This window comes from Xenopus tropicalis, chromosome 5, assembly GCF_000004195.4.
Source record: "Xenopus tropicalis strain Nigerian chromosome 5, UCB_Xtro_10.0, whole genome shotgun sequence".
In the NCBI taxonomy this organism is placed as follows: Eukaryota; Metazoa; Chordata; class Amphibia; order Anura; family Pipidae; genus Xenopus; species Xenopus tropicalis.
In genome coordinates this window covers 15,039,292-15,063,316 of record NC_030681.2, presented here as the reverse complement: position 1 = coordinate 15,063,316, position 24,025 = coordinate 15,039,292, and the positions used below count along the sequence as shown (strand labels likewise).

Genomic DNA, 24,025 nt, shown 5'->3' with positions numbered 1-24,025 from the left:
CAAGCGATTACAACAACAGATTCTATTTCCCACAAATCCAGGTGTCATATTCCCCGCCCACAATTAGAAATTACATTCAGTGCAATGGGGAAATCGCAGTGACTTCCCGCTCAGTGGGTTTTACTTTCAGTGATTCCAATAGTTCTAAATGACTGCTTACTTTGTAAAATGCAAAAAAAAGTAAAAAAATTTTTTTTTAACACGTGTTGAGATGGAAAAATGAAATGTTAATAAATAGGCTCCTTGGGCTTGAATATAGTACCTTTTTCTTATTTTCAATTGGAGCAAAATGAGTACATTCTCTCTGCTTTAAAGAATGATCGGGTTTGCTAAATATTAAAGAAGAAGGAAAGTCATTTTGGCATTTTACTGCCAATAAATTTGCCACATTAGTGCCACCTAGAATGCTACATTTATTCTGCAGAAAGCCCTAGAAGCTCCCTCCATTTGTTTAACATAGCAGCTGCCATTTTAGCTTGGTCTTCGTAGCTTTCTTCTGCAGCTCTGGTCGTTGGAAGCTCACATTCCTAGGGGTGGGGAAAGCGAGTTCTTATGAATTTTTATGGGAGGGAGAGAGGAAAGAACTTAACAGACTCGTGCCCCAAACCTGAAGGTCTTAGGGCTCTGGCACACGGGGAGATTAGTCGCCCGCGACAAATCTCCCGTGTCTCAGGCGACTGATCTCCCCGGATTGCCATCCCACCGGGGAAAATGTAAATCGCTGGTGGGATGGCACACGAGGCGGAGCGATTTCAGTGAGATCGCGCAAGTTTCCTCTCACTGAAATCGCGCCGCCGCGTGTGCCATCCCACTGGCGACTTACACTTTCGCCGGTGGGATGGCAGGTGATGGCAACTCGGGGAGATTAGTCGCCTGAGACACGGGAGATTTGTCGCGGGCGACTAATCTCCCCGTGTGCCAGAGCCCTTAAAGGAGAGAAAATCTGATACCAAAGAACATGTTTACAAAAAAGGAGACAAAATCCTGTTTCTTTTGATAGAGGACTCTGTGAGTGCTTATGGCTGTATTTACATAGACCTTTCTGATAATGCTTACTGAGTTTTTACCTTTCCTTCTCCTTTAAAAATAAAGCGTAGCAAGGCTGCAGCCCATGTTTGAAACATATGTAAGGATTTCCTTTTATGCTACCCTCTAACCATATGAGAATGGTGTTTGCTTCTCAAAACCAGATCTGATTGGTTGCCTCTTAGGTACACATGAAATTCCCAAATTCTGCTGCTAAATCATATCCCCTGTCTGAGCTCAAAAAGAAAACTTCTCAAAACGAGCTGTGCTATTCAAAAAGCTTTTTGGGTGTGAATTTCCTCTCGTTACATTATTAGTGGTGCTTGGGTAATGCAAAACAACATGCAGTTGATCTTAATCTCTGGTTAATAAGTTCACTGACCCTACCAATCAGTTGTTTGAATGGAACTTTGCACGAGAAATAGGCAGACGTGATAACATAGCTCTTTTAATAAATATTACAGATTGTAGATCTACTGCACAGTTTAAAAAGATAAGAGGGGTCATTTACTGACACAAGTGCAGTTGCAGTCATGCTAAATTGCACGCAGTCAGTGCCTTAAAAAAATCCTATTCATTAAAGGTACTTGAGTTAAAACAGCTCCTCACACTTCCATATAGTTGTGCTCAACACTGCTTGGCCCATAATGCCACCTGTTCTGAATGAAGCACATGGGAACCCTCCGAAGGTGGAGGTTGCTCCGTGGTTCCTACAGCAGCCTGTCTCAATACCCACAGAGCATTTCCACAATTGCTCAGATTTTGCTGCATCCCCCCTTGAGACCATAATACTTTGGATTTATGAGGAAATGCTGCTTTGTTTTTACCCACATTGCAATTTCGACCTAAAGTGCATTTGTGGGTTGTACATGACCCCCGAGATGTGTTCTCATCCTCTTCTGGGCTATGGAGAGGTAACCATGAAGGGCTCTCTCTTCTCATCAGTTTTTTTTTTTTCTACAAATTTTGCTTGTTGTAACTTTTTTAGATGTATTTTAATTACAAAATGTACAGCTGTATAAACAAGGTTGGTTGAATGAAATCTTTTCATATATGTCTGAGAATCGTTTTATTTTAGTTACATACAGAGTTATTTTGTGGGTGTTGGTATCTGCTTAAGCCACGTTGTACCTGTTTCAGGGTATATATAAGAATCTATTTTATGACATAAAAGTTATATTGCAAAAAGTATTGTAACTATTTTTCCATTGACAAGGTGTATATATGTTTTTTAGGTGTTTGATCTGTATAAAAATAGAGCCGAGTGTTATCTTTAACCGTGAAAATTGGTTAAATAAGAATGTAAGACAGGAAAACAAAACTTTTATAGTTACCAGAATGAACTTGTTTACTGCCTTTATTGTGTATTTTCTGGTTACACATTGTATGATCCATTGTACTTTTATACTGTGTATTTTGAGTTAAATTAGTCACTGTACAGCTGATGTGGTTTTTACATTTAGCACTTTGTACAAAATGCTGTCTACATCTCATAACCAAGAGAAGGCAGTCAGCATTTTATTTTCTTGTTGAAGTTTTTGTATTTCAGAGTAATACAAATAAATAAATTGCGGGTAAATTTGTGTTTTGTTTTTTTATTCTGTTCCTCTCTAATCCACCTCTTTTCACAAAGAAGTATATACATGCCCCCCAGCAAAAAGCGCCTATAGATATGAAAGAGGATACTCCAGGCAAGAGAATTACCCCAACATTTTGGCAAGATTACATTTGTCAAGGAAGAATTCCCTTGACAAGGCACTAGTGATGTGTCGAGTCGAGCTGACAAGTACAGTAATTATGCAGTTTGTGGTTGGGCTGAGCTCTTCCTACGTCCTCCCCATATCTGTTCCATTCTTCCAGCTCTGACACCATCTGTTTATAGACGCGCCCTTGCTCCGTCCCCTCCATGACTTCAGAGGCAGGGAGGGCACAAGTATATAAATGGACTTAGCTCAGAGTGCCAGGTCGGATGCGGGTAGCTAGAGAGCAGGTTATGGTTTTTTTCGACCCCCACATCACTACAAGATACCCCATGACAATGTGATTACAATGTAATATTTGGTGAAGATTATTCTTAATTGCAATACCAATTCTGTGCATTTGACTTTTTCAGTGTGCAAAATATATTCACTTTTAGTCTGTATTGATGCTTTAATGGGAAAGAATTTGTTAATCTTTGCACCCGTGTTTAGATTTATAACGGTTTATGGATAAAGTTTTGTTGTCCCAGGGTGCCCCCCATTCTTCTTTGATTTTTAAATAGAGGTTTCAGCAGACCTATCAGAAAAGGATCACATCTACAAGTCAAAGCGGTTCTCTGCTGACAGGAATTTTTATGTCTGATAGATATCTCGATGATGCTTAGACAGAAATAAGTCCCACGGCCCATTGGTTTGACCCCATACACTGTCAAAGAAAATAAATTGGATTGTGTATGGCCAGTTTAGCTTTTTTCCTCTCATCATAGTTTTACTTTCTTCTTTTACCTTTTTCTCCTACCTTTGTTCACTCCTCTTATTGTGTCACTCTAGATCAGCCAGTTCCACATTTGTCTTCGCTTTTTGCTTGTTTGCTCTCTTGTTATCTTTTGTCTTCTTTTCCTTTCTCCTACTCCACTTATTTTTATCTTCTTTGTTGTCTTTTGATTTCTTCTTCTTTAATGACCACTTATTTCCCACTTCAAACTTTTTTATTTTCTCTGTTCTATTTTTTTCCATTCAGGTTAACAGCTTTATTGCTAAAACAGAGTGTTAGAACACTAAGGGGCTGATTTCTCAAAATTCGAGTTTGCGTTTTTTATCACGAATCAAGAAAAAAAATCATGAATAGCCGGTATTTATTGAAGAAAAAAAATCAATGAAATTATATTATATATATATATATATATATATATATATATATATATATATATATAGCAAAAGCTAGCGAGGTTCAACAGAAGTCAATGAGAACTGTCTCAGACTCAGGCACAATGCACTGAGATGGCGCCTACACACCAATATTACAGCTACAAATACCTTTGTTGGTTCAAAAATAAAATTTTAAATGGTAGAGGGAATTATTTGCTGTGTAAACAGTGTATTTTAGAAATAAAAAGTACACAATAAAAATCATGACAGAATCCCTTTATGGATAACCAGAGAAAAATAGCTGTGGACCATTGTCTAAAGTGTGTTAACCTCTCTGCAATTTTGTACCTATTATTAGTCTGCCCTGCCCTGCCCTTTCATACAAACACTTTTCACTGTTTCATAGCCTTGGACTGAAATCAAGGTCCCAAAACATATTCACCAGCGCATCGCCCACCATTTTTCTCTTGACCAGCAAGCTCAGCTCCTGCCTCTAACAGAATAATCTTAAAAAAGCGCACAGTTCTATTGCCCTCTGTAAAAAAAATATTCTATTTTGTCCAGCGCAGTGGGGGGAGCAGTTACGTTTCTTTTGCCAACAGATCCTACCCTCCACTAAGCCATTTTTCCACTATGTCTGGCATGATAATAAGCAATCTCTGTAAAGTGGAAACATGTCAGCACTATAATAAGAAAAATCTGCACTACCCTTCACTTCTCCTTACAGATCCAGCTGTTTAAACTCTAACAAGCCCATCAATATGTGACCAAACCATACCAATTATTCAATCAAATTCACTCTACCGCAATATTGGCCAGTATGTCGTCAGCTTAAATCTACTGCAGTTGTTAATTTGCGGACATCTTGTGATTACTGTTTAAGACACCAAAACGGACACAAAGCACATAGGGTGCTTTAAGCTAATGCCAGACAAGGCCTAGGGTGGATATTTTCGGTGAGCGGATATCCACCCTACACCTTGTCTGGCATTAGCCATTAGGTTAGTCAATACAAGTCTGTCAACTTCTGAACTTAATATGTATTCCTTTTTTTGCCCCCTTTTTCTGCTGTAATTTTCCATAGGTAGTAACTATTTATTGGGCCTGTGGGGGGCTGTTTGGGTCTCTGTGTACCTAAAATGGCAAAGCATATTTTGAATCTGTCTGGACCTAAAATTTACTCCAACTGGCTTTGAGCAGCATTACCGAAATATCTACCTATGGTCTGAACTATCAGCTTGCCTGCTAACCAGCATGTTGGTGCAACTTTGCAATACACATGTCCAAACTGCACTGATATCTAGCCATCTGGTCAGGGAAATAAGGACATCACTAAGTGCAACGGCATTGAAGATTTCTGGTATTTTGCACTTCTGCACTTTCAAGCATTTCTCGATGGGGCCAATAGAGGGCGTCGGAGTTCTGATGTCATGTGTTCAGGCTAGAGGGAAAAAAAAAAATCCACAAGGCAAATTTCCCAGTGTGCCATTGCCCTGAATGTTGGCAACATATGGGCAACACAACAATGCAAGCATTAAACGAGAACGTGCCAGTTTACAAACAAGCACCTCTCAGAACACAACGGCACTTGATCGAACAGAGCACACGTGGATAACGGCCACTTTTATTTCTTTTCTTCACATCGATTATATAAATCCAGCTAAAATAAAGTAAGAATAAACGCTCTTGGTTTTAAAAACTAGAGTCATAAGTAAATGATAGCTTAATTCTAAATAAAAGCAATTATGGTTTATAGGATTTGAGAATTTTTTTTTTTTTTTGTTATAATGTTTTTTGAGAGTGTGTGTGTGTGTGCGTGTGTCCCCATCTCCCTGTGCGCTCTCTCTCACTCTCGCTCGCTCTATCTGCTCCTTGTGGCTGAGAGAGGCTCATGTTTCTCACTCTCTCTCTCTCTCTTCCTACACTGCCAGCCCCTGATGTGATGGCGAAGAAACCCCGTTGACAAGGCACTGCTTTTTCATGACGGTGAGTTTCCCTTTGAGTGTATTATAATTTTGTGATAAAAATTTCAAGGAAAAAAAAAAAAAAAAAACACACAAACCTCCTTCCTCCCTTCCTTCGGGGAGGGAAAAAAAAATGAGACGGGGAAATCTATCTCCAGACAGACAAGAGAGGGGGAAAAAAAAAAGGAGTAAATTTAAAAAAAAAATAAAATAATTAAATAAAAAACCCAGTTGCCAAAAGCAGGATATTAGGTTTCAGCCTACAGAGCTATTGGCTCTCACTTTTTTCTCTTTTACTCCTCTCTTTTCAGAATTTGGCAGCTAAGAAAATGTCTTGTGGAGAGAATAATAAAATATTTATTTCTGGTTAGATGGCAGGGGGTGGTGGTTGAAGGGAGGAGGAAGAGGAGAGGGTTGTTTTGTTTCCTTCCCTACAGGAGGTGGCAATGAACCCCCCCAAAAAAAGTAGCCTTTGACAGGGAAGAAAGCAGCATATTAGGTGACAGGGCTGGCTGGGAGGGGAGTGTGTGGCCCTCCAGCTGTGGAAGCACAACTCGCAGGGCGTTGGGAGTTGCAGTTGCACATGTGGAGGGCCACAGGTTGCCTTAGTCGATGCAAATTGAAGTAGGGAGGGAAGAGAAGCCTTCTTCCAATGACTCATTGATTTGTGCCGGTTTTAAAATACTTTTTCCCCCCCTTTCTACTCCCACCTCCCATGTCAGAACCGCCACCCTGGAATCATCATCATCATCACCATTAGGGATGGGAGAGACAGGGAGGAAAAAATAGAAGAGAAAACTAATCTTTAGCAATCCCCTCCCCTCCTCTCCTCTCCGCTCCTATTACCCGCTTTAAGCTCTTCTGGTCGGCCGCGGCGCTGAGGGAAGGAGGCTGCCGCCAGGCATGTCCGGCCCCAAGCTCTCTGGGCTCCGCTGGCTTGCGATCCTTCCGCCGGGCTCCGAGCGCCGCTGCCTCAATACAATTCACTACAGTCGGCACCTTTTTACCTCGGAGTTTCTTCTACCGCCGCCGCCGAGTTACGGGTTTTCCTGTGGATATTATTCCGCACTGGAAGACGCGGCGAGGCCGATAATGGAGGAAATTTATTTTTTTTTGTTTTGTTTATTTTTTACTATTCGGATTTGATTAACCTGTCATTTTATTGATACGTTACTGGGATTTTTTTTTTTAGAAAATCTATTTTATGCCGCCGGAGGACCGAATAAGACAGACGCGGCCTCCGCACTGACGGAGCTTGTTTATTCGCATCGTTTCAGGGGTTTTATTTCCGTGCGCGGCACTATTTCGTCTCTTGTTTGCGGTGTAGGAATACATGTTGTTTTCACGTTGGATGTGTGTGTATACACTGTCCGTGTGTATATACTGTGTGTAACTGAGTGTTACGTGTTGTTAATGGGGTGCGGGGAACATGGCGGCTGCTCTTGGCTTCAGGCCAGGCAGGATGGCGCACTTCTACTTCGGCGTCCATTTTAGGCAAATGCCCTTGTGTTGGTGCTGTGTGAGATTTATTCCTTTGTTTGCGCTTAAGTTTCGTTGTTAGTCAGGGCTATCTTGTACCGAAATTGATATAAAGCGGGGCTATTTGTCATATAGCTGTGTCCAGGTATTTGCAAAGCAATTTCCTTTTTATGGTACAGGTATAGGACCTATTATCCAGAATGCTTGGGACCAAGGGTATTCCAGATAAGGGGTCTTTCTGTAATTTGGATCTCCATTCCTTAAGTCTACTAAAAAATCATTAAAACATGTATTAAACCCAATAGGATTGTTTTGCCCCCAATAAGGGGTAATTATATCTTAGTTGGGATCAAGTACAGGTACTGTTTTATTATTACAGAGAAAAGGGAATCATTTAACCATTAAATAAACCCAATAGGGCTGTTCTGCCCCCAATAAGGGGTAATTATATCTTAGTTAGGATCAAGTACAGGTACTGTTTTATTATTACAGAGAAAAGGGAATCATTTAACCACTAAATAAACCCAATAGGGCTGTTCTGCCCCCAATAAAGGGTAATTATATCTTAGTTGGGATCAAGTACAGGTACTGTTTTATTATTACAGAGAAAAGGGAATCATTTAACCATGAAATAAACCCAATAGGGCTGTTCTGCCCCCAATAAGGGGTAATTATATCTTAGTTGGGATCAAGTACAGGTACTGTTTTATTATTACAGAGAAAAGGGAATCATTTAACCATTAAATAAACCCAATAGGACTGTTCTGCCCCAATAAGGGGTAATTATATCTTAGTTGGGATCAAGTACAGGTACTGTTTTATTATTACAGAGAAAAAGGAAATCCAGTTTTAAAATTCTGAATTATTTAATTAAAATGGAGTCTATAGGAGATGGGCTTTCCGTAATTCAGAGCTTTCTGGACAACGGGTTTCTGGATAAGGGATCCCATACCTGTACATTTCTCTGTAATAGTGGTGCATTTGTAGTGAAGCACGGTTAAAACCTTAGGTTGCTGTGTCTGGCAAGTTAACCTGGTAACATTGCACCCCTTCCTCCGGGTTGGAGAAAGGAAAAGTAAGGGCACAGGTGGTATATCATGGAAAACCATTTCTGCCTGGAGTGGACACATTGCTCCATTATGTTATTGGGTGTAGGTGACACTCCTGTATATAGTAATTAGATTTGCATGTAAGGAATAGGGTTGCCACATTTTCTGGGGAAAAAATACCAACCTTACTGTATGTTTAATCTCATTTAATTGGCATACTGGCCAGGTGGCAAACCTAGTAAGGACCCTACAGCCTGGAGACATCCGGCTATTATGGAACTATAGTGAAATTGGTAGGATTATGGCGTTATAGAGTGTAAATCTGCCTGCACACAGACTGGGCCAAAAGGGGCTCTAGCAGATTAATGTTGAAGGCAGAAAGTAGATTGTTGTATGATGAGTTTTGCACCAAGCCTGGACGGTGACCAGTGTTGGACTGGGATGCCCGGGGCCCACCATAAAACCTTAGACCATGGGCCCACTCTCCAAAATATTTTTCATAACTCAGTCTTTATTTTTTTCTAGTTTTTTTTTTGTTATATCTTTACATACTATAATCTATTCTAAATATTTAGTTGCATTGTTTCCATAGAAAAATAAGTAATGACCATGAATTAGGCCAAATGGCTAGAAGCAGGAGGGCCCACTGAAACCTGGGCCCACCAGGAATTTTCCTGGTATCCCTGTGGGCCAGTCCAACACTGACTGTGACTCAAACGCCCTGGCTAAGGCTACCGCAGGCCCATTAGTGGGGCCTGTTTTTAAAAATGTCTATGACAGATTTCAAGTCTGGATCAATCCATGTGATAATTACTTTGATTTTAGTGAAAAATGTTAATGTTAGATGGTGAAATGTCACTGGATTTGTTAGGTGATGTTTGTGTCTGTGCAGTCCTTATGAGCCTAGGAGCTTTTGGTTCAGTGACACTAGAGCAATTTATTCCCAATTGTTCCTTTTTTGAGCACTGACTGGGGAGCACACCGAGTTTTGTCAAAAACTAACTAAACTGGGTGAACAGTTCTGATACTTTTTAAAGGGGAAGGAAAGGCTAAGTCACTTGGGGGTGCCAAAATGTTAGGCTTAGATCGCTTACCTTGTACCCTGGGCTGATGCCCCTGTTAGAAGAAAAAAGCACCAGCCCAGGGTACCTGTAGGAAGCGCTTCCTCCTTCCTTTCTCTTCTGCCGGCGAAATCCGTCGGCCGGCGCATGCGATAAGGAAGGAGGAAGCACTCGCTGCTACCCCTGGCTGGTGCTGTTCTCTCCCTACAGGGGTAAAAGGTAAGCGATCTAAGTCACTTGGGGGTGCCTAACATTTTGGCACCCCCAAGTGACTTAGCCTTTCCTTCTCCTTTAAAAAGTCACCCACCGCAACTAATCGTCATGTGTGTCTTCGCCCTTACTATCTATGCTGTCACACAGTTGCCATCCATTTCAAGAAATTAAAGAAATATTTTAAAGTTATATGGTTTTAATTTTTTTTTTAATACTTTCGCTTAGCATACAGCCATTTCCCCCCCCAATTTATATTCTGTAGTTTGGTATATTCTGAGCTTGTATAATTTTTACTTGGTAGTTAAATATTAATGTAACTTGTTTGTATTAAAATCATACTAGTTTTATATTGCTGGTGTCCTGAAATTGTGTGTTTAGTTTGTAAAATTATACAGCAGCCTGAATCGGAAAGTTACAATCACTGGGGCACGCGCGTGACATCACTTCCGCCGAACTATCCGACTCCCTACCCCCACTACCCTACCTCTCGTCGGATTTCCTATGGAAATTCATGGTGGACACTGGGCAATATTTTATTTATTTTTTTAATAAAAACAAAATACATGGGCACCTGAGGGTCGCCCCCAAAAGCTGCGCCCTAGGCAAAGGCCCTTGGGTGCCTTATAAATACATCCTTGCCCCCCAGTGATAGTAATCAAGTACCTGATACACTAAGCTGGTGCTCCTGTTAGCTGAAAACTGCACTGGCCCCGGGTTCATGCAAACGAGCGATCCTCTTCTTTTCCTCATTTATCTTTGGAATCCCGGGGTCAGAGCATGCACAGTAGAGTGGAAAACATGTTTTTTTAAGACAACATAAACTAAGGGGGAGATTTACTAATCCACAAATCCGAATCCCGAAAGGGAAGCAATCGGATTGGAAATGAAAATTTTGTAAAGTATTTTGCGCGACTATTTCGTCGCCACCGCGATTTTTTCTTATTGAGCAATTATAAACGGCGGGAAAAACCGATCTGATTTTTTCTCGGAAAATATACGAAAAAGTCGCAAAAATACCATTACGAAAAATCGCATTCAGACGCCTTTGGACCATTCGTGGTTTTTTAAATCTCCCCCTAAATCTGATTTTGTGTTAATCCACTTCTGTAACCAGATATAGGGCTTCAAATAAGAAACTAAATTATGTATATTTTTCATAATATACATATTCAAATTATAATCTCATATTAACTGAATGTTTTTCAAATCAAATACAGGTATGGGATCTGTTATCCGTAAACCCGTTATCCAGAAAGCTCCTAATTGCACCCATAGGCTCAATTTTAATCAAATAATTCAAAACATGGATAGCAGGTCCCATACCCATATATTTTTTATACATGAAAATACAGCAGATTTGGAAAACACCATGTCTCTCAAATGTCCCAATACCAAATGTGTATATATTTATGGAGATTTCTGACTTTAATAGATCAAAAACTTTTCTTTGTTATGGTCAGATAATTGAAACTGCAGTAAATGGAAATTATCTGCTCTTTAATTTACACAATGACACGAAGCATTGGCAGATAAAGATTTCAAACAGGACTATGTGATAGGACTGCAAGATGTCAAAAACAATACCTGACATTACAAATATAGGCATATATGGGCAGCTTTTTATTGAGGTTAACAGGTGCATACTGGACACAGTATTACCAAATGCGATGAACAACTTTTTGTGCTAAAAACGTCAGCTCCCCACTTGAAATGGCCCTGCATATTTTGATCCCCCCGCCCCCATCTCAATCACCTCAGAACACTTAACTCTTTCAGTGCTGTCTCTGATCTGTATGTGTTGTCTTTTACATAAATGTTCATCATACAGAAAAGACCAAACTGCAAATGTACAGCACTGGAATTATAGTTTTTTATGCATGTGCCAAATATTCTACATTATTAAAGGAGAATGAAACCATTCTGACAACCACAGGTCCCCCCTAAGTCTCGAACGGCACCACCAAGGACTTGCAAAACATCATCTACTGATTTTCTTAACTGAAAAATGCAGAGTAGTGCAGCAGGGTTGGCAAGCACTTTGTCCCACTATTTAATGTCCTCTTCACTGCACAATTGCTTGCAGATAGCATGGACAGGTGAAGCCTAGTCTTGATTGGTTTTAACTGAGTATACTCCTATGGCGAAGATCGCAATGAAGAGAAGCCAAACACAAATAGTAACCACTGGGCTACTATGAATTTTTCAGTCAGAAAAATAAATAGTTTAGTGAGCCTTTGGTAACATAGTTCGGAAGGAGGGGGAGGCAGGCCTGGGGTTTTCAAATAGCTTTAATTTTTCTTTAAAGATCGTGTAAAAAAAAAAAATGATATAACTAAAAGAGGGTAATTATATGATGATAGTGTTCCTTTAATATGAAACCTTACTTATCAAAAAGAATGTGCTTATGTTCCCTTAGTAAGATACATTCTTTAATAAGTAGCCATCTGAGGAGTTCCGAAACCATATAAAGCACAAGACCGGCAGCCCTGTGCATTAAGAACGGTCACAGAACTGCAGGGTGACGTCCAGTATTCCACTTGCCTCTTCACTCACTTTATCTGTCAGCACTCTCATTGACCTCTATGTGGAAGAGATGACAGAAACAATATAGCAGTCGCTAAGTGCATCTCAGTGCTCTTATTGACAACCACAAGCATTCCTATTACCATTTAGGTATGAGCAAATGTGTTAGCACTTCTGTGCTGTGCCTCTTTAAGTTATAAATGGTGAGTTTTGACTGTTGATATGGTTATCGTTCTCTTCCCTGTGGGAAATTTAGATAATATTGTGGATATATTATATTGCTATGCTCTATTGAGGCATATCCCTTTAAGTATGATATTTTTCTGACTGGCATTGCTTGCTATATATACAACCTTCTGTGACAAGTACTCATAAGGATATAAAGTGCCTAAATATGTTTTAAACACAATATGCATAATATTACAGTTAGAATGACCCATAAAGTTCAGTCCCTTAAAACCATTCCCAAAGCATATATGTAGCAAATAAACTACCCCTATTGAAAAAATAGGTGTTTCATGACCATTATATCCTTATAAACAATGATATCACAACAGATAGCGTACATGCTGTTATTAGATATGAAGACATTAGAAGTCACCTTGGAGTTCCATGATCTATATAAAATAGCCTTTTGTCTATATGTGATCATGGAACTCCTTGATGACTTATTTATATCTATATCATATCCTTAGATTTTTATAGGGGGTATATTATTCACTATTTATACAGACCGCAACAAGAGATCCTGTGCACATACCCATTATCAATATATATATATAGGACATTAAGACATTCTATACATTGAGCTACCAATAAATGCCCTACCCTTTAAAGGAGAAGGAAAGTTAAAAACTAAGTAAGTTTTATCAGAAAGGTCTAGGTAAATACAGCCATAAGCACTCAGCACACAAAAAAGCTGCACTGAGTCCTCTATCAAAGAAACAGGATTTCTTGTCTCTTTTTTTGTAAAGATGTTCTTCGGTATCAGACTTCCTCTCTCGGAAAAATCCTTCGGAGCATGGGCATAAGTCTACTGTTTGCTACCAGCAGCTACAGCTGTAGCATGGAAGCTAATGAGACCAAGCTAAACTGGCAGCTGCTATCTTAAACAAAAAGAAGGAGCTTCTAGGGCTGTTTCTATAGAATAAATATAGCGTTCTAACTTAGAACAAAAAAGGAGACAAGGAATCCTGTGTTTCTTTTGATAGAGGACTCAACGCAGCTTTTCTGTGAGTGCTTATGGCTGTATTTACATAGACTTTTCTAATAAAGCTTACTTACTTTCCTTCTCCTTTAAAAAGGTATAACAATATAAATTCACCTCCGAGTCACGTGATTCGTCTCACCAGGTCTCAGTGATACCAGTGTACTCAGTGTAACAGAAAAATATGTCTAACAGTAACTATAGGTCTAACTCTACAAAATTATGTAAATACAGGACCAAAATGTAGTAACATCTGATGTCTGCTTGCAAATACAATGGTATTGAAGCTGTAAAAATTGAACACCCCCCCCCCAAAAAAAAATCAGCCCAGTACTCTAGAAAACCAAACCCTTCTTCTCTACACTACGACTTTGTCCCCTCTGAATCTCATCTGCTGTAGAGATGACCAGATTTAATTCATCAAAGTTATTTTATTACACCTCCCCATGTAAGTACAAAACTTGTTATTCTGATAAAATAAGTAATTTTGTCTTTAAATGACTGTATTCCAGTAAATATAATGCATATTTTTTTTGGCATAAAAATAAACTTTAGTTTTGATGATAGTGTTCCTTTATATCTCTTTCCTCTATTCACAAGAGAAAGCTACAAAAACTCCTTCTTCTGCTCACAAGGGATGGCACTGTTACATCAGTTGTTCTTGAAATAATGAATTCCCATGAGAAATCCCTGTACTGAAGCTGCATGTATTTTTATTTGTTAAAGGGGCAAATAAAAAATGAAAATACTTGATATATATGTATAGATACTGGATATTAATAGGTAGTGTAAATAGTTAATCTGTTTTCTGTTATACACAAGACCATAATGCCCTACTAGACACACTATGGGGGAGATTTACTAATCCACGAATGCTCCAAGTGTTCGATCGGCGTATTTTCGGCAACTTTTTTGTACCTGCGCGTATTTTTCGTACTTTGCGACAAATTCATATTGTCGCGCTGAGTACGAAAGTTTCGGATTCATTCAAGCTTCGTTATCGTGACTTTCCTTGGGCCAGGTTGGAGCTGCAGAGTGCCATTGAGCCCTATGGGAGGCTTTCCTTGGGCCGGGTTGGAGCTGCAGAGTGCCATTGAGCCCTATGGGAGACTTTCCTTGGGCCGGGTTGGAGCTGCAGAGTGCCATTGAGCCCTATGGGAGACTTTCCTTGGGCCAGGTTGGAGCTGCAGAGTGCCATTGAGTCCTATGGGAGACTTTCCTTGGGCCGGGTTGGAGCTGCAGAGTGCCATTGAGCCCTATGGGAGACTTTCCTTGGGCCGGGTTGAAGCTGCAGAGTGCCATTGAGCCCTATGGGAGGCTTCCAAAATCATGCAGTGAAGGATCAAAGTTGGAAAGGTTTTCCTGCATTTTACGATCATTCGGATACGAAAATTTTGTGATTTTCAGATCGCCAATACGATATTATCGTGACTAATACGATTTTTTCGTAAGCATATTTGTGATATTTGCGATCTTAAGAAATTATCATATCCAATCCAAATTTATCCCATTCGGGATTCGAACTCTCGTTTTCATGAATGTGCCCCTATGACTGGTTGCAAATGGTTTCTATAAACTGCTGTTATATATATATATATATATATATATATATATATATGTTCTCCTGAACATCAACAATCGCCAGTGTGAGACAGGGATTCAGTTGCTAAGAAATTACCCTGGTTCCTTTGTAAGCTCTCAGACTATTGGATGCCTTGCAGTTGGAGTCATCTTTGATGGTCAACCACTTCTAGATACAATAAAAACGGTCTTGAATTTCCTCCATTAGTACACAATCTGTTTGACTGCTGTTGATTGGTGGAGTCCAAACTCTTTAGAGACTTTTTTTTGAGGTTCTCAGAAACCTGCTTTGTTCGAACCATGATACACATCCACATATATGTGATCAGGCTTTGCTAGATCCCCATGCTTTAAATAAAACTGGGTCTCTCACTCACACCTGATTGTCATCCCATTGACTGAAAACATCAGACTTTGATTTCACCTTCAAATTATACGATAATCCTAAGGATTCACTTACTTTTGCCACATGCAGATATGTTACTGGATCATTATTTTTCAATAAATACATGACGAAATATAATAATTTTGTTTTATTTCTTTAACTAGGTTTTCTTCATCTACTTTTTAGACTTGTTTGAGAATCAGATGATGTTTTAGGTCACATTTAAGATTCACAAACTTTTGAGAACTACCGTATATCACTGCTCTGAATTATTGAACCAGCATAAATTTTGCCCATATAACCACATTGTCTTATATTTAATGCTGAGGTTACATAGTGCTTTACAGAGATTGTATAACACTTTCTATTGATCAATGCCCAGTGACACATTTCAAGGTCCTACACACATTAGGACATTAACAGTTTGATCAGAACCCAATTTACCTATACTATACATTTTTTTGCAGTGCAGATGGAAACCTATGCAGATAATGCCCTGTTCAAAAGTAAACTCAAGACCCCAAAACTGCAAGGTAATAATGCTAGCCACCAAGAAACCTAAACCCTGAGTACCTTAGTGATACCCACATGTTCCTATAAGGAACATATCAGTATGGTTGGGTTGCACTCCAATACATTGACACTGACACATTGCTTTAACTAGTAGAAGTGTGTCAGTTTCCCCCCCTAAGCCACACCCAGCCCATCAGAATCTACCTTCTGAAAGGGTGAAGAGACACTGGGCTACTAGTAGCAGCTACTTTTTCATGGCAACTAAACTCCCGAAAATTCCCTGCCATAGACAGTACTGAAAATTGCCTCTACTAGAACACACGTAGACACAGTTATCAGTAGATGGTTAGCATTGTCTGTTTTAGACAAGTAGCTGCTACTAGTAGCTCTGTGTGTTTTCACCCTAAAGAAGGGCTAAAGTGGTTAAGCACAGCCTGTGACAGTATCACACCACCTCTCAACCCAGCATGATAAATGGAAGCGATGTTCTCTCTACAGTAGGTGTAACAACTGGGCCACCAGAGTACTCCAGGATCTAATGGTAGTTCCAGTGGGCCTGAACCAAGGACAGTTACCATCAGACAATATAACACCTACAAACCTTAAAGGGGACCTGTCACCCTAAGATATAATTCCAAATTCTTATCTTTTGGGTTAGTCAAGCATAATTTACTTCATTTACACTATATAAATTAATTAAATCTTGTTTCCTTTAGTCTTGTAATTACAACACTACAGCATGCACGTAGGAACCACTTTGTTAGTAAGGATAGCTTGCATCATGCCAAACTCTTGTTTATGTGCCAGAATGGGAGACTGGTGTCCATGCCCATGCACTGGCTACACAATTAGATAGTGAGGAGGGAGGGGGAAAGTGAGTGTTGAATGGAAACTAAAAGTAATTGTCTGCCCCGCCTCTATGCCTAATAAAATGTACCCAGTGAGTAAACAGAAACCTCAAGCTTCCAGACTATAGAAATATATGAAAGCTGATGTGTAAGTAACAATGAAAACTTGTTTAAGAAATGCGGTATAACTGTAATATAAAGGGGGTAATATGTAATGACTGTCTCCCTATAAAGAACAGTTGTTGCTAAGTACAGTCCGTGGCTGTTGAAGATTCAAAAGCAGATGTATTAAAGATTGAACTCAGAAATGAATGACAGTTAAATAAAGAATGTTGGTATGTAAGTCTGAGGGAATTTATTATTTTATTTACAGCAGATACCTTCTGCTCGTAACAAGATTACAAATATTTAAAAAGATTTTTTTTTTTTTAAATAGTCAATAGTTTAATCAACATCTGTAATATTACGTAAGCATTTAACCCCAAGTATTACCCACCCTGGCCTGGCCATGTGTTTTTATTTTTTGATTTGTTTTACCCAATCAAAAGACCCCTGTACATGCTCAGTTAGTAAGACTATGGGGGGGATTTATTAATGCACGAACGCTCTGAATGCGTTTTTTCCGTAATCGTGTTTTTTTATCGTGTTTCGTACCTAGCACGACTTTTTCGTTGCTTTCACAACTTTTTTGTACTTTGCGACCAAATTTTCGCGACACGAAACACGAAGTTTCGGATTCCTTCAAGCTTCAGTATCGAGATTTTCCTTGGGCCAGGTTGGAGCTGCAGAGTGCCATTGAGCCCTATGGGAGACTTTCCTTGGGCCAGGTTGGAGCTGCAGAGTGCCATTGAGCCCTATGGGAGACTTTCTTTGGGCCAGGTTCGAGCTGCAGAGTGCCATTGAGCCCTATGGGAGACTTTCCTTGGGCCAGGTTGGAGCTGCAGAGTGCCATTGAGCCCTATGGGAGACTTTCCTTGGGCCAGGTTGGAGCTGCAGAGTGCCATTGAGCCCTATGGGAGGCTTTCCTTGAGCCAGGTTGGAGCTGCAGAGTGCCATTGAGCCCTATGGGAGGCTTTCCTTGGGCCGGGTTGGAGCTGCAGAGTGCCATTGAGCCCTATGGGAGACTTTCCTTGGGTCGGGTTGAAGCTGCAGAGTGCCATTGAACCCTATGGGAGACTTTCCTTGGGCCGGGTTGGAGCTGCAGAGTGCCATTGAGCCCTATGGGAGACTTTCCTTGGGCCAGGTTGGAGCTGCAGAGTGCCATTGAGCCCTATGGGAGACTTTCCTTGGGCCAGGTTGGAGCTGCAGAGTGACATTGAGCCCTATGGGAGACTTTCCTTGGGCCGGGTTGGAGCTGCAGAGTGCCATTGAGCCCTATGGGTAACTTTTCTTGGGCTGGGTTGGAGCTGCAGAGTGCCATTGAGCCCTATGGGAGGCTTTCCTTGGGCCGGGTTGGAGCTGCAGAGTGCCATTGAGCCCTATGGGAGACTTTCCTTGAGCTGCAGAGTGCCATTGAGCCCTATGGGAGACTTTCCTTGGGCCAGGTTGGAGCTGCAGAGTGCCATTGAGCCCTATGGGAGATTTTCTTTGGCCGGGTTGGAGCTGCAGAGGGCCATTGAGCCCTATGGGAGACTTTCCTTGGGCCAGGTTGGAGCTGCAGAGTGCCATTGATTCCTAAGACTTCCAAAATCATGCACAGAAGGATCAAAGTCGGAAAGGTTTTCCTGCATATTATGATCGTTCGGATATGAAAATGTTGTGACTTTCGGATCGCCAATACAATATTATCATGACTAATACGATTTTTTTGTAAGAATTTTCGTGATTTTTGCGAATTTGTCCCATTCAGGATTCAAACTCGTGTTTTAATGAATCGGCCCCTATGAGTCAGCTTCCTGCTGATTGGCTCAGATCCAGATTCCTAAGGGGGGGAATGAGTTCTTAGCATTCTTGAGGGAGGAGGAGCAGGAGAGGGGAGTTTCTGGCAAAGGAAAACAAGAAAATCAGACACAAGAAATCTTTTGACAGAGAAGTCAGTGCAGCGTTTCTGTGAGTGCTTATGGCTGGCTGTATTTACATAGACCTATCTGATAAAGCTTACTGAGTTTTTACCTTTCTTTCTTCTTTAATATCACATGAATTTATACCACTGGACAATTTAAAGTGAAAATATTGGGAACGATTTTTACTCATTTGTATATGCAAATTAGGATATGGATTTCGTGTGGGATTCGGATAAACCTTTTGAGGTAGATTTAGGGGCACATTTACTAACCCACGAACGGGCCGAATGCGTCCGATTGCGTTTTTTTCGTAATGATCGGTAATTTTGCGTTTTTTTTCGGCGTCTTTACGATTTTTGCGTAAAACCGCGAGTTTTTCGGCGTCTTTACGATTTTTGCGTAAAAACGTGAGTTTTTCGTAGCCATAACGAAAGTTGCGCAAAGTCGCGATTTTTTCGTAGCGTTAAAACTTGCGCGAAACGTCGCGCCTTTTAAGTTTTAACGCTACGAAAAAGGCGCGACATTGCGCGCAAGTGTTAACGCTACGAAAAAATCGCGACTTTGCGCAACTTTCGTAAAGACGCCGAAAAACTCGCATTTTTACGCAAAAATCGTAAAGACGCCGAAAAAATCGCAAAAAATACAAAAAAGTCGCAAAATGTTAGTTTCCAATCGGAATTTTTCCAATTCGAGTATTATAGTTTTAGCAGTCAAATATTTTTTAAGGCGATTTTTATGAAAACATTTGAGATTTTGTAGAATGAAAATGAATAGGAGAATGTGATTTTAGCGTTTTTGCTATTTAAGTTCTGTTATAAATAAGCTAGCAATCAGGATTTTAGAGAATTCAAGTTTATTTGAAGCTTTTTATTTGAAAAACATTTCTATATTTTTTTAATGTTTTTTTCAGCTTTTGTAAATTTAAAGCCAAAAATATCTTTAAAAAAATAAATAAAATCAAGGATATTGAGAACTATGATGTAAATAGTAACATGATTTTTATTTGTCTTTTAGGCAAAAGGGCTATGTTTCGTAAATCTGTCTTTCGTTGCAGATTATTCTTGATCACAATGGACTGGTTTCAATTATTGGAACATGGAGTCACCTATAGATGGAAACAACAGAAGTTATGTTAAAACTTTGGAAAATAAGGTACTTTCTGGAATTAGTGCATAAAAAAAAGTGTCGAGATAATCAATGTAGAGATTTTTTGGGAAGCAGGCCAGGTTCTTAATTATTGTTTTTACAACTTGAACATTTTTTATTATATACAGAAATTTGCATTAATTTTCTGTTTGGCTTTACAACCCCTTATTTTAACTTGGTGTTCAGATTCTGTGTATTTGTGGTGACTGAATCTACAGTTAAGGGTAAGCTGCAGATTGTCAAATTGCATCGTAAAGATTGTATGACTAAGTATGTATAAGAACAAAGGTGTTCTTTTTTTTTTTGTACAGCTAACATGGATGATGACTCTGGTCTTCTTGATTTCATTGGGTAAGATCACATGTAAAATCATTAGTTAATAGTTACAGAAAATTGTATTTTCTTTAACAGTCTTTGAAATGTAGAGTTATTACATGTCTTGGAGATGTATATAGTTATAACTTTAGGAGATTAATCTAATTTGATATAGATGAATTAGCCTATCCATTAACCCACTCAACTGATTAGCTGTAATCAAAAACTCGTTTGAGTTGATTTTGTCAAGGAGATCTGTTTATAAATAATAACCATAGTTGGGTGCGTCCCTGGTTATGGGAATCTAGCCTTGGAGGTTTGGTGTGTTGTGAGGAGAAGCCCCCAACTTTTCATATTGTTTTCCATCTAGATTTTCAATGTAGTCTATTAGCTTGTAGATTGTAAGCTCTTTTGGGCAGGGCTCTCTTCACCTCTTGTATCAGTTATTGATTGCTTTATATGTTACTCTGTATGTCCAATGTATGTAACCCACTTATTGTACAGCGCTGCGGGATATGTTGGCGCTTTATAAATAAATGTTAATAATAATAATAATAATAATAGCTGGGGATTGTGCCTTGTGTTTGCAACTTCATATAAACAATGGTCTCCTTTCCTTTCAAAGCATATTTGGTTTTAGGGTTGAGGGAAGTACTTTTTTAATGTAACTGCTATAAACATCATTTTTCAAAACAAAAAAAAATATGTTTGTGAATATTTTAATTAATTCAAATTTTTCAGAACTTGAATTTTAAAGATTTAGCAAATAAAAAAAACCTGAAAATTAAAAAAAAAAAAAAAAAATCTCATTGGCAGCTATTTTTATTGAAATTTAATAGGAGAATGTGATTTTAGAGTTTTTGCTATTTAAGTTCTGTTATAAAAAAACTAGCAATCGAGATTTTAGAGAATTCAAGTTTATTTGAACTTTTTTATTTGAAAAAAAAATAAATCATTTTTTTTTTTTAGCTTTTGTACATTTAAACTATGGTACTAGTACTATGGTACCTACTAATGGTATTAGGGATGTGCCAAATCCAGACTTTTTTTGAAGGATTCGGCTTTGGCCGCGGGATCCGCGGTCCTGGCCGAACCAAATTAGCATACATTAGCATATGCTAATTAGAATTTGGAAAGGGTTAAATGGTCAGGGGGAAAAGATTTTTAACCCTTTCCGATCCTAATCAGCATATGCTGATTAGGATTCGGCCAAATTCTTCTGGCTGGGTTCGGGGGTTCGGCCGAACCCCAAAAAATGGGTCCGGTGCATCCCTAATTTATATATATATTTTTCCCTGAGGAAGAGCACAGTTAGTGCTCGAAACGTTGGATTTCTTTGCTTAAATAAACTTATCATTTTTTGCCAAGTCCTGGTGTGTGCAGCTCACTGTCTTTCTTGATAAAGGTCCTAATGAGGACCGAAACGTTGGTTTTTAAACAATGAGTTTTCAATAAAAATTTTTTTTGAATTTTAAGGGTGTGCCGGCCATGGATTATTTGAATACTGAGATTTTGGCTGTGCACCCCACAGAATACTAAAGCCTTGGAGTGCAGACACCATCAGGACTGATATATATATATATATATATATATATAATTTTTATAAATGTTCCAAACATTGCAACATATTTGGAAGATACAAGGAAATAAAACAACCAGAATTTACAGAGTAGGTAGGTAGACCAATCTTGGCTGTCATGGGAGAAAAGTTATATTTTTATATTGAGTTGTGATGTTTATTATTCTATATGCTTAAATTAAGTCCCCTCTTTTTAAATTTTGGGCCTTGTTCTTTTGAGGGCATGCAGGCTTCTTTTCTCCTACTAGGGCAGTTGTGCCTAATGGTCTAAGTTTTAGTTTGCTTGTTGCACCATCAGAAACCAGTGCCATCTTCCCTTTACATTACTCCCCACTTTAAGAAATGTTGATTATCCCAAAAGTGATCACGCAAGGGTATAACTGAGGCTGTTATTTGCATTAGGGGTATCTGAATACAGGTATGGGACCTGTTATCCAGAATGCTTGAGACCTGGGGTTTTTCCGGATAAGGGATCTTTCTGTAATTTGGATCTCCATACCTTAAGTCTGCTAAAAATCATTTAAATATTGAATAAACCCAATAGGATTGCTTTGCATCTTAGTTGGGATCAAGTACAGGTACTGTTTTATTATTACAGAGAAAAGGGAATCATTTAACCATGAAATAAACCCAATAGGGCTGTTCTGCCCCCAATAAGGGGTAATTATATCTTAGTTGGGATCAAGTACAGGTACTGTTTTATTATTACAGAGAAAAGGGAATCATTTAACCATTAAATAAACCCAATAGGGCTGTTCTGCCCCCAATAAGGGGTAATTATATCTTAGTTGGGATCAAGTACAGGTACTGTTTTATTAATACAGAGAAAAGGGAATCATTTAACCATTAAATAAACCCAATAGGACTATTCTGCCCCCAATAAGGGGTAATTATATCTTAGTTGGGATCAACTGTTTGAGCAGGGGTGATGTCTGGCAGCATCTTAAGTAAGACTTCATTCATTCCTATATTGAGATCAGTAAAGGCTTTTGGCAAGCCTTTAAAGCATTGATTGTTTGTCCTGCAGTCTAAGGGGCTGATTTACTAACCCACGAATCCGACCCGAATTGGAAAAGTTCCGACTTGAAAACGAACATTTTGCGACTTTTTCGTATGTTTTGCGATTTTTTCGGATTCTGTACGAATTTTTCGTTACCAATACGATTTTTGCGTAAAAACGCGAGTTTTTCGTATCCATTACGAAAGTTGCGTAAAAAGTTGCGCATTTTTCGTAGCGTTAAAACTTACGCGAAAAGTTGCGCATTTTTCGCATAAGTTTTAATGCTACGCAAAATGCGCAACTTTTTACGCAACTTTCGTAATGGATAGGAAAACTCGCGTTTTTACGCAAAAATCGTATTGGTAACGAAAAATTCGTAAAGAATCCGAAAAAATCGCAAAACAAACGAAAAAATCGCAAAGTACCGATCATTACGAAAAAAACGCAATCGGACTCCATTCGACCCGTTCGTGGGTAAGTAAATCAGCCCCTAAATGTTGCTTGATCTTGTATAATGTCAGTGACTTCTCAATTTGTGCACATTATACTCTTATTTCTTCCACTGCCTCCTCCCTACCTACAAGCTGACTTAAAGTTAATTGAGGGGTAAAGGTAGCTTATCGTAAAACCCCAGGTGTTATATTGGCACTTTAGTTTCATGCCCGTTCTGGCCAGTCCAAGCAATGGTGGGTGGCAGGTTCATACAGGTTATAAAAATACAATTTCCCCCTTAGCCTTTAGTCTATATGTACCATTCTGGCACCTGATTTAATGACACGGTTTTATCTAAATTTTTCTTCTTTTTTAAGTGACACCCAAGAACTGAATTTCTTTTGGCATGGATCTGGAAATAAAACCGTAAGTTTTTCAAACAAATTTGGCTGACAACAAGTTCAAATTATTAAAGTTCTTAAAAATGATCATTTCCTACCTTACAGGTTGATGAAGAACTAACAAGTACATCTCTTTCTGCTCCTAACACAAATTCCATATTCAGCAGTGGTAGTGTAAGTATCAGAATGGATAGTAAGAGTAACGTTATGGATAGCAATGTGTTTATGTTGCATTAACTAACTCTAAAGACCTTAATCATGTGGATGACCTGAATGCAGCAATATAAAACCTACTGGGGATTAATGTTATAAAATATACAATGTTTGCTACTGGTTTTGTAACCCATAGCAACCTATTGTAAAATGTGTGCTACATGATATTTATAAAGCTTTTGTAATAGTTTTCATGATTGTTTAATTTTAATAAATATTTATGTTTAATAGTAATTTA

The 24,025-nt window shown here is 39.1% G+C and overlaps 1 protein-coding gene and 2 long non-coding RNA genes across 5 annotated transcripts in view; 2 read left to right on the top strand and 1 right to left on the bottom strand.

Annotated features, from left to right (window-relative positions):
• LOC116410914 overlaps nucleotides 1-7,376 on the bottom strand; it is an 85,724-nt gene extending 78,348 nt beyond the window's left edge. Inside the window, exon 1 of the long non-coding RNA XR_004222750.1 lies at nucleotides 6,686-7,376. This is a non-coding gene — a long non-coding RNA (uncharacterized LOC116410914). The remainder of the gene's footprint in view (nucleotides 1-6,685) is intronic.
• On the top strand, nucleotides 1,016-2,609 carry LOC116410915. The gene is made up of 2 exons (XR_004222751.1): nucleotides 1,016-1,609; nucleotides 1,722-2,609. It is a non-coding gene; the product is annotated as an uncharacterized LOC116410915 (long non-coding RNA).
• Nucleotides 5,712-24,025, top strand: part of bicral (BRD4 interacting chromatin remodelling complex associated protein like) — a 37,180-nt gene continuing 18,866 nt past the window's right edge. The window contains exons 1-5 of one of the 3 annotated variants that reach the window (XM_002934681.5): nucleotides 5,712-5,861; nucleotides 19,756-19,853; nucleotides 20,159-20,198; nucleotides 23,551-23,599; nucleotides 23,680-23,748. In XM_002934681.5, the coding sequence (XP_002934727.3) occupies nucleotides 20,164-20,198; nucleotides 23,551-23,599; nucleotides 23,680-23,748 (153 nt within the window). In that variant the 5' untranslated portion in view covers nucleotides 5,712-5,861; nucleotides 19,756-19,853; nucleotides 20,159-20,163. Of the gene's footprint in view, nucleotides 5,862-18,607; nucleotides 18,748-19,715; nucleotides 19,854-20,158; nucleotides 20,199-23,550; nucleotides 23,600-23,679; nucleotides 23,749-24,025 lie in introns of those variants that run through there. The other 2 variants (XM_018094119.2, XM_031902532.1) reach the window with 2 other exon arrangements.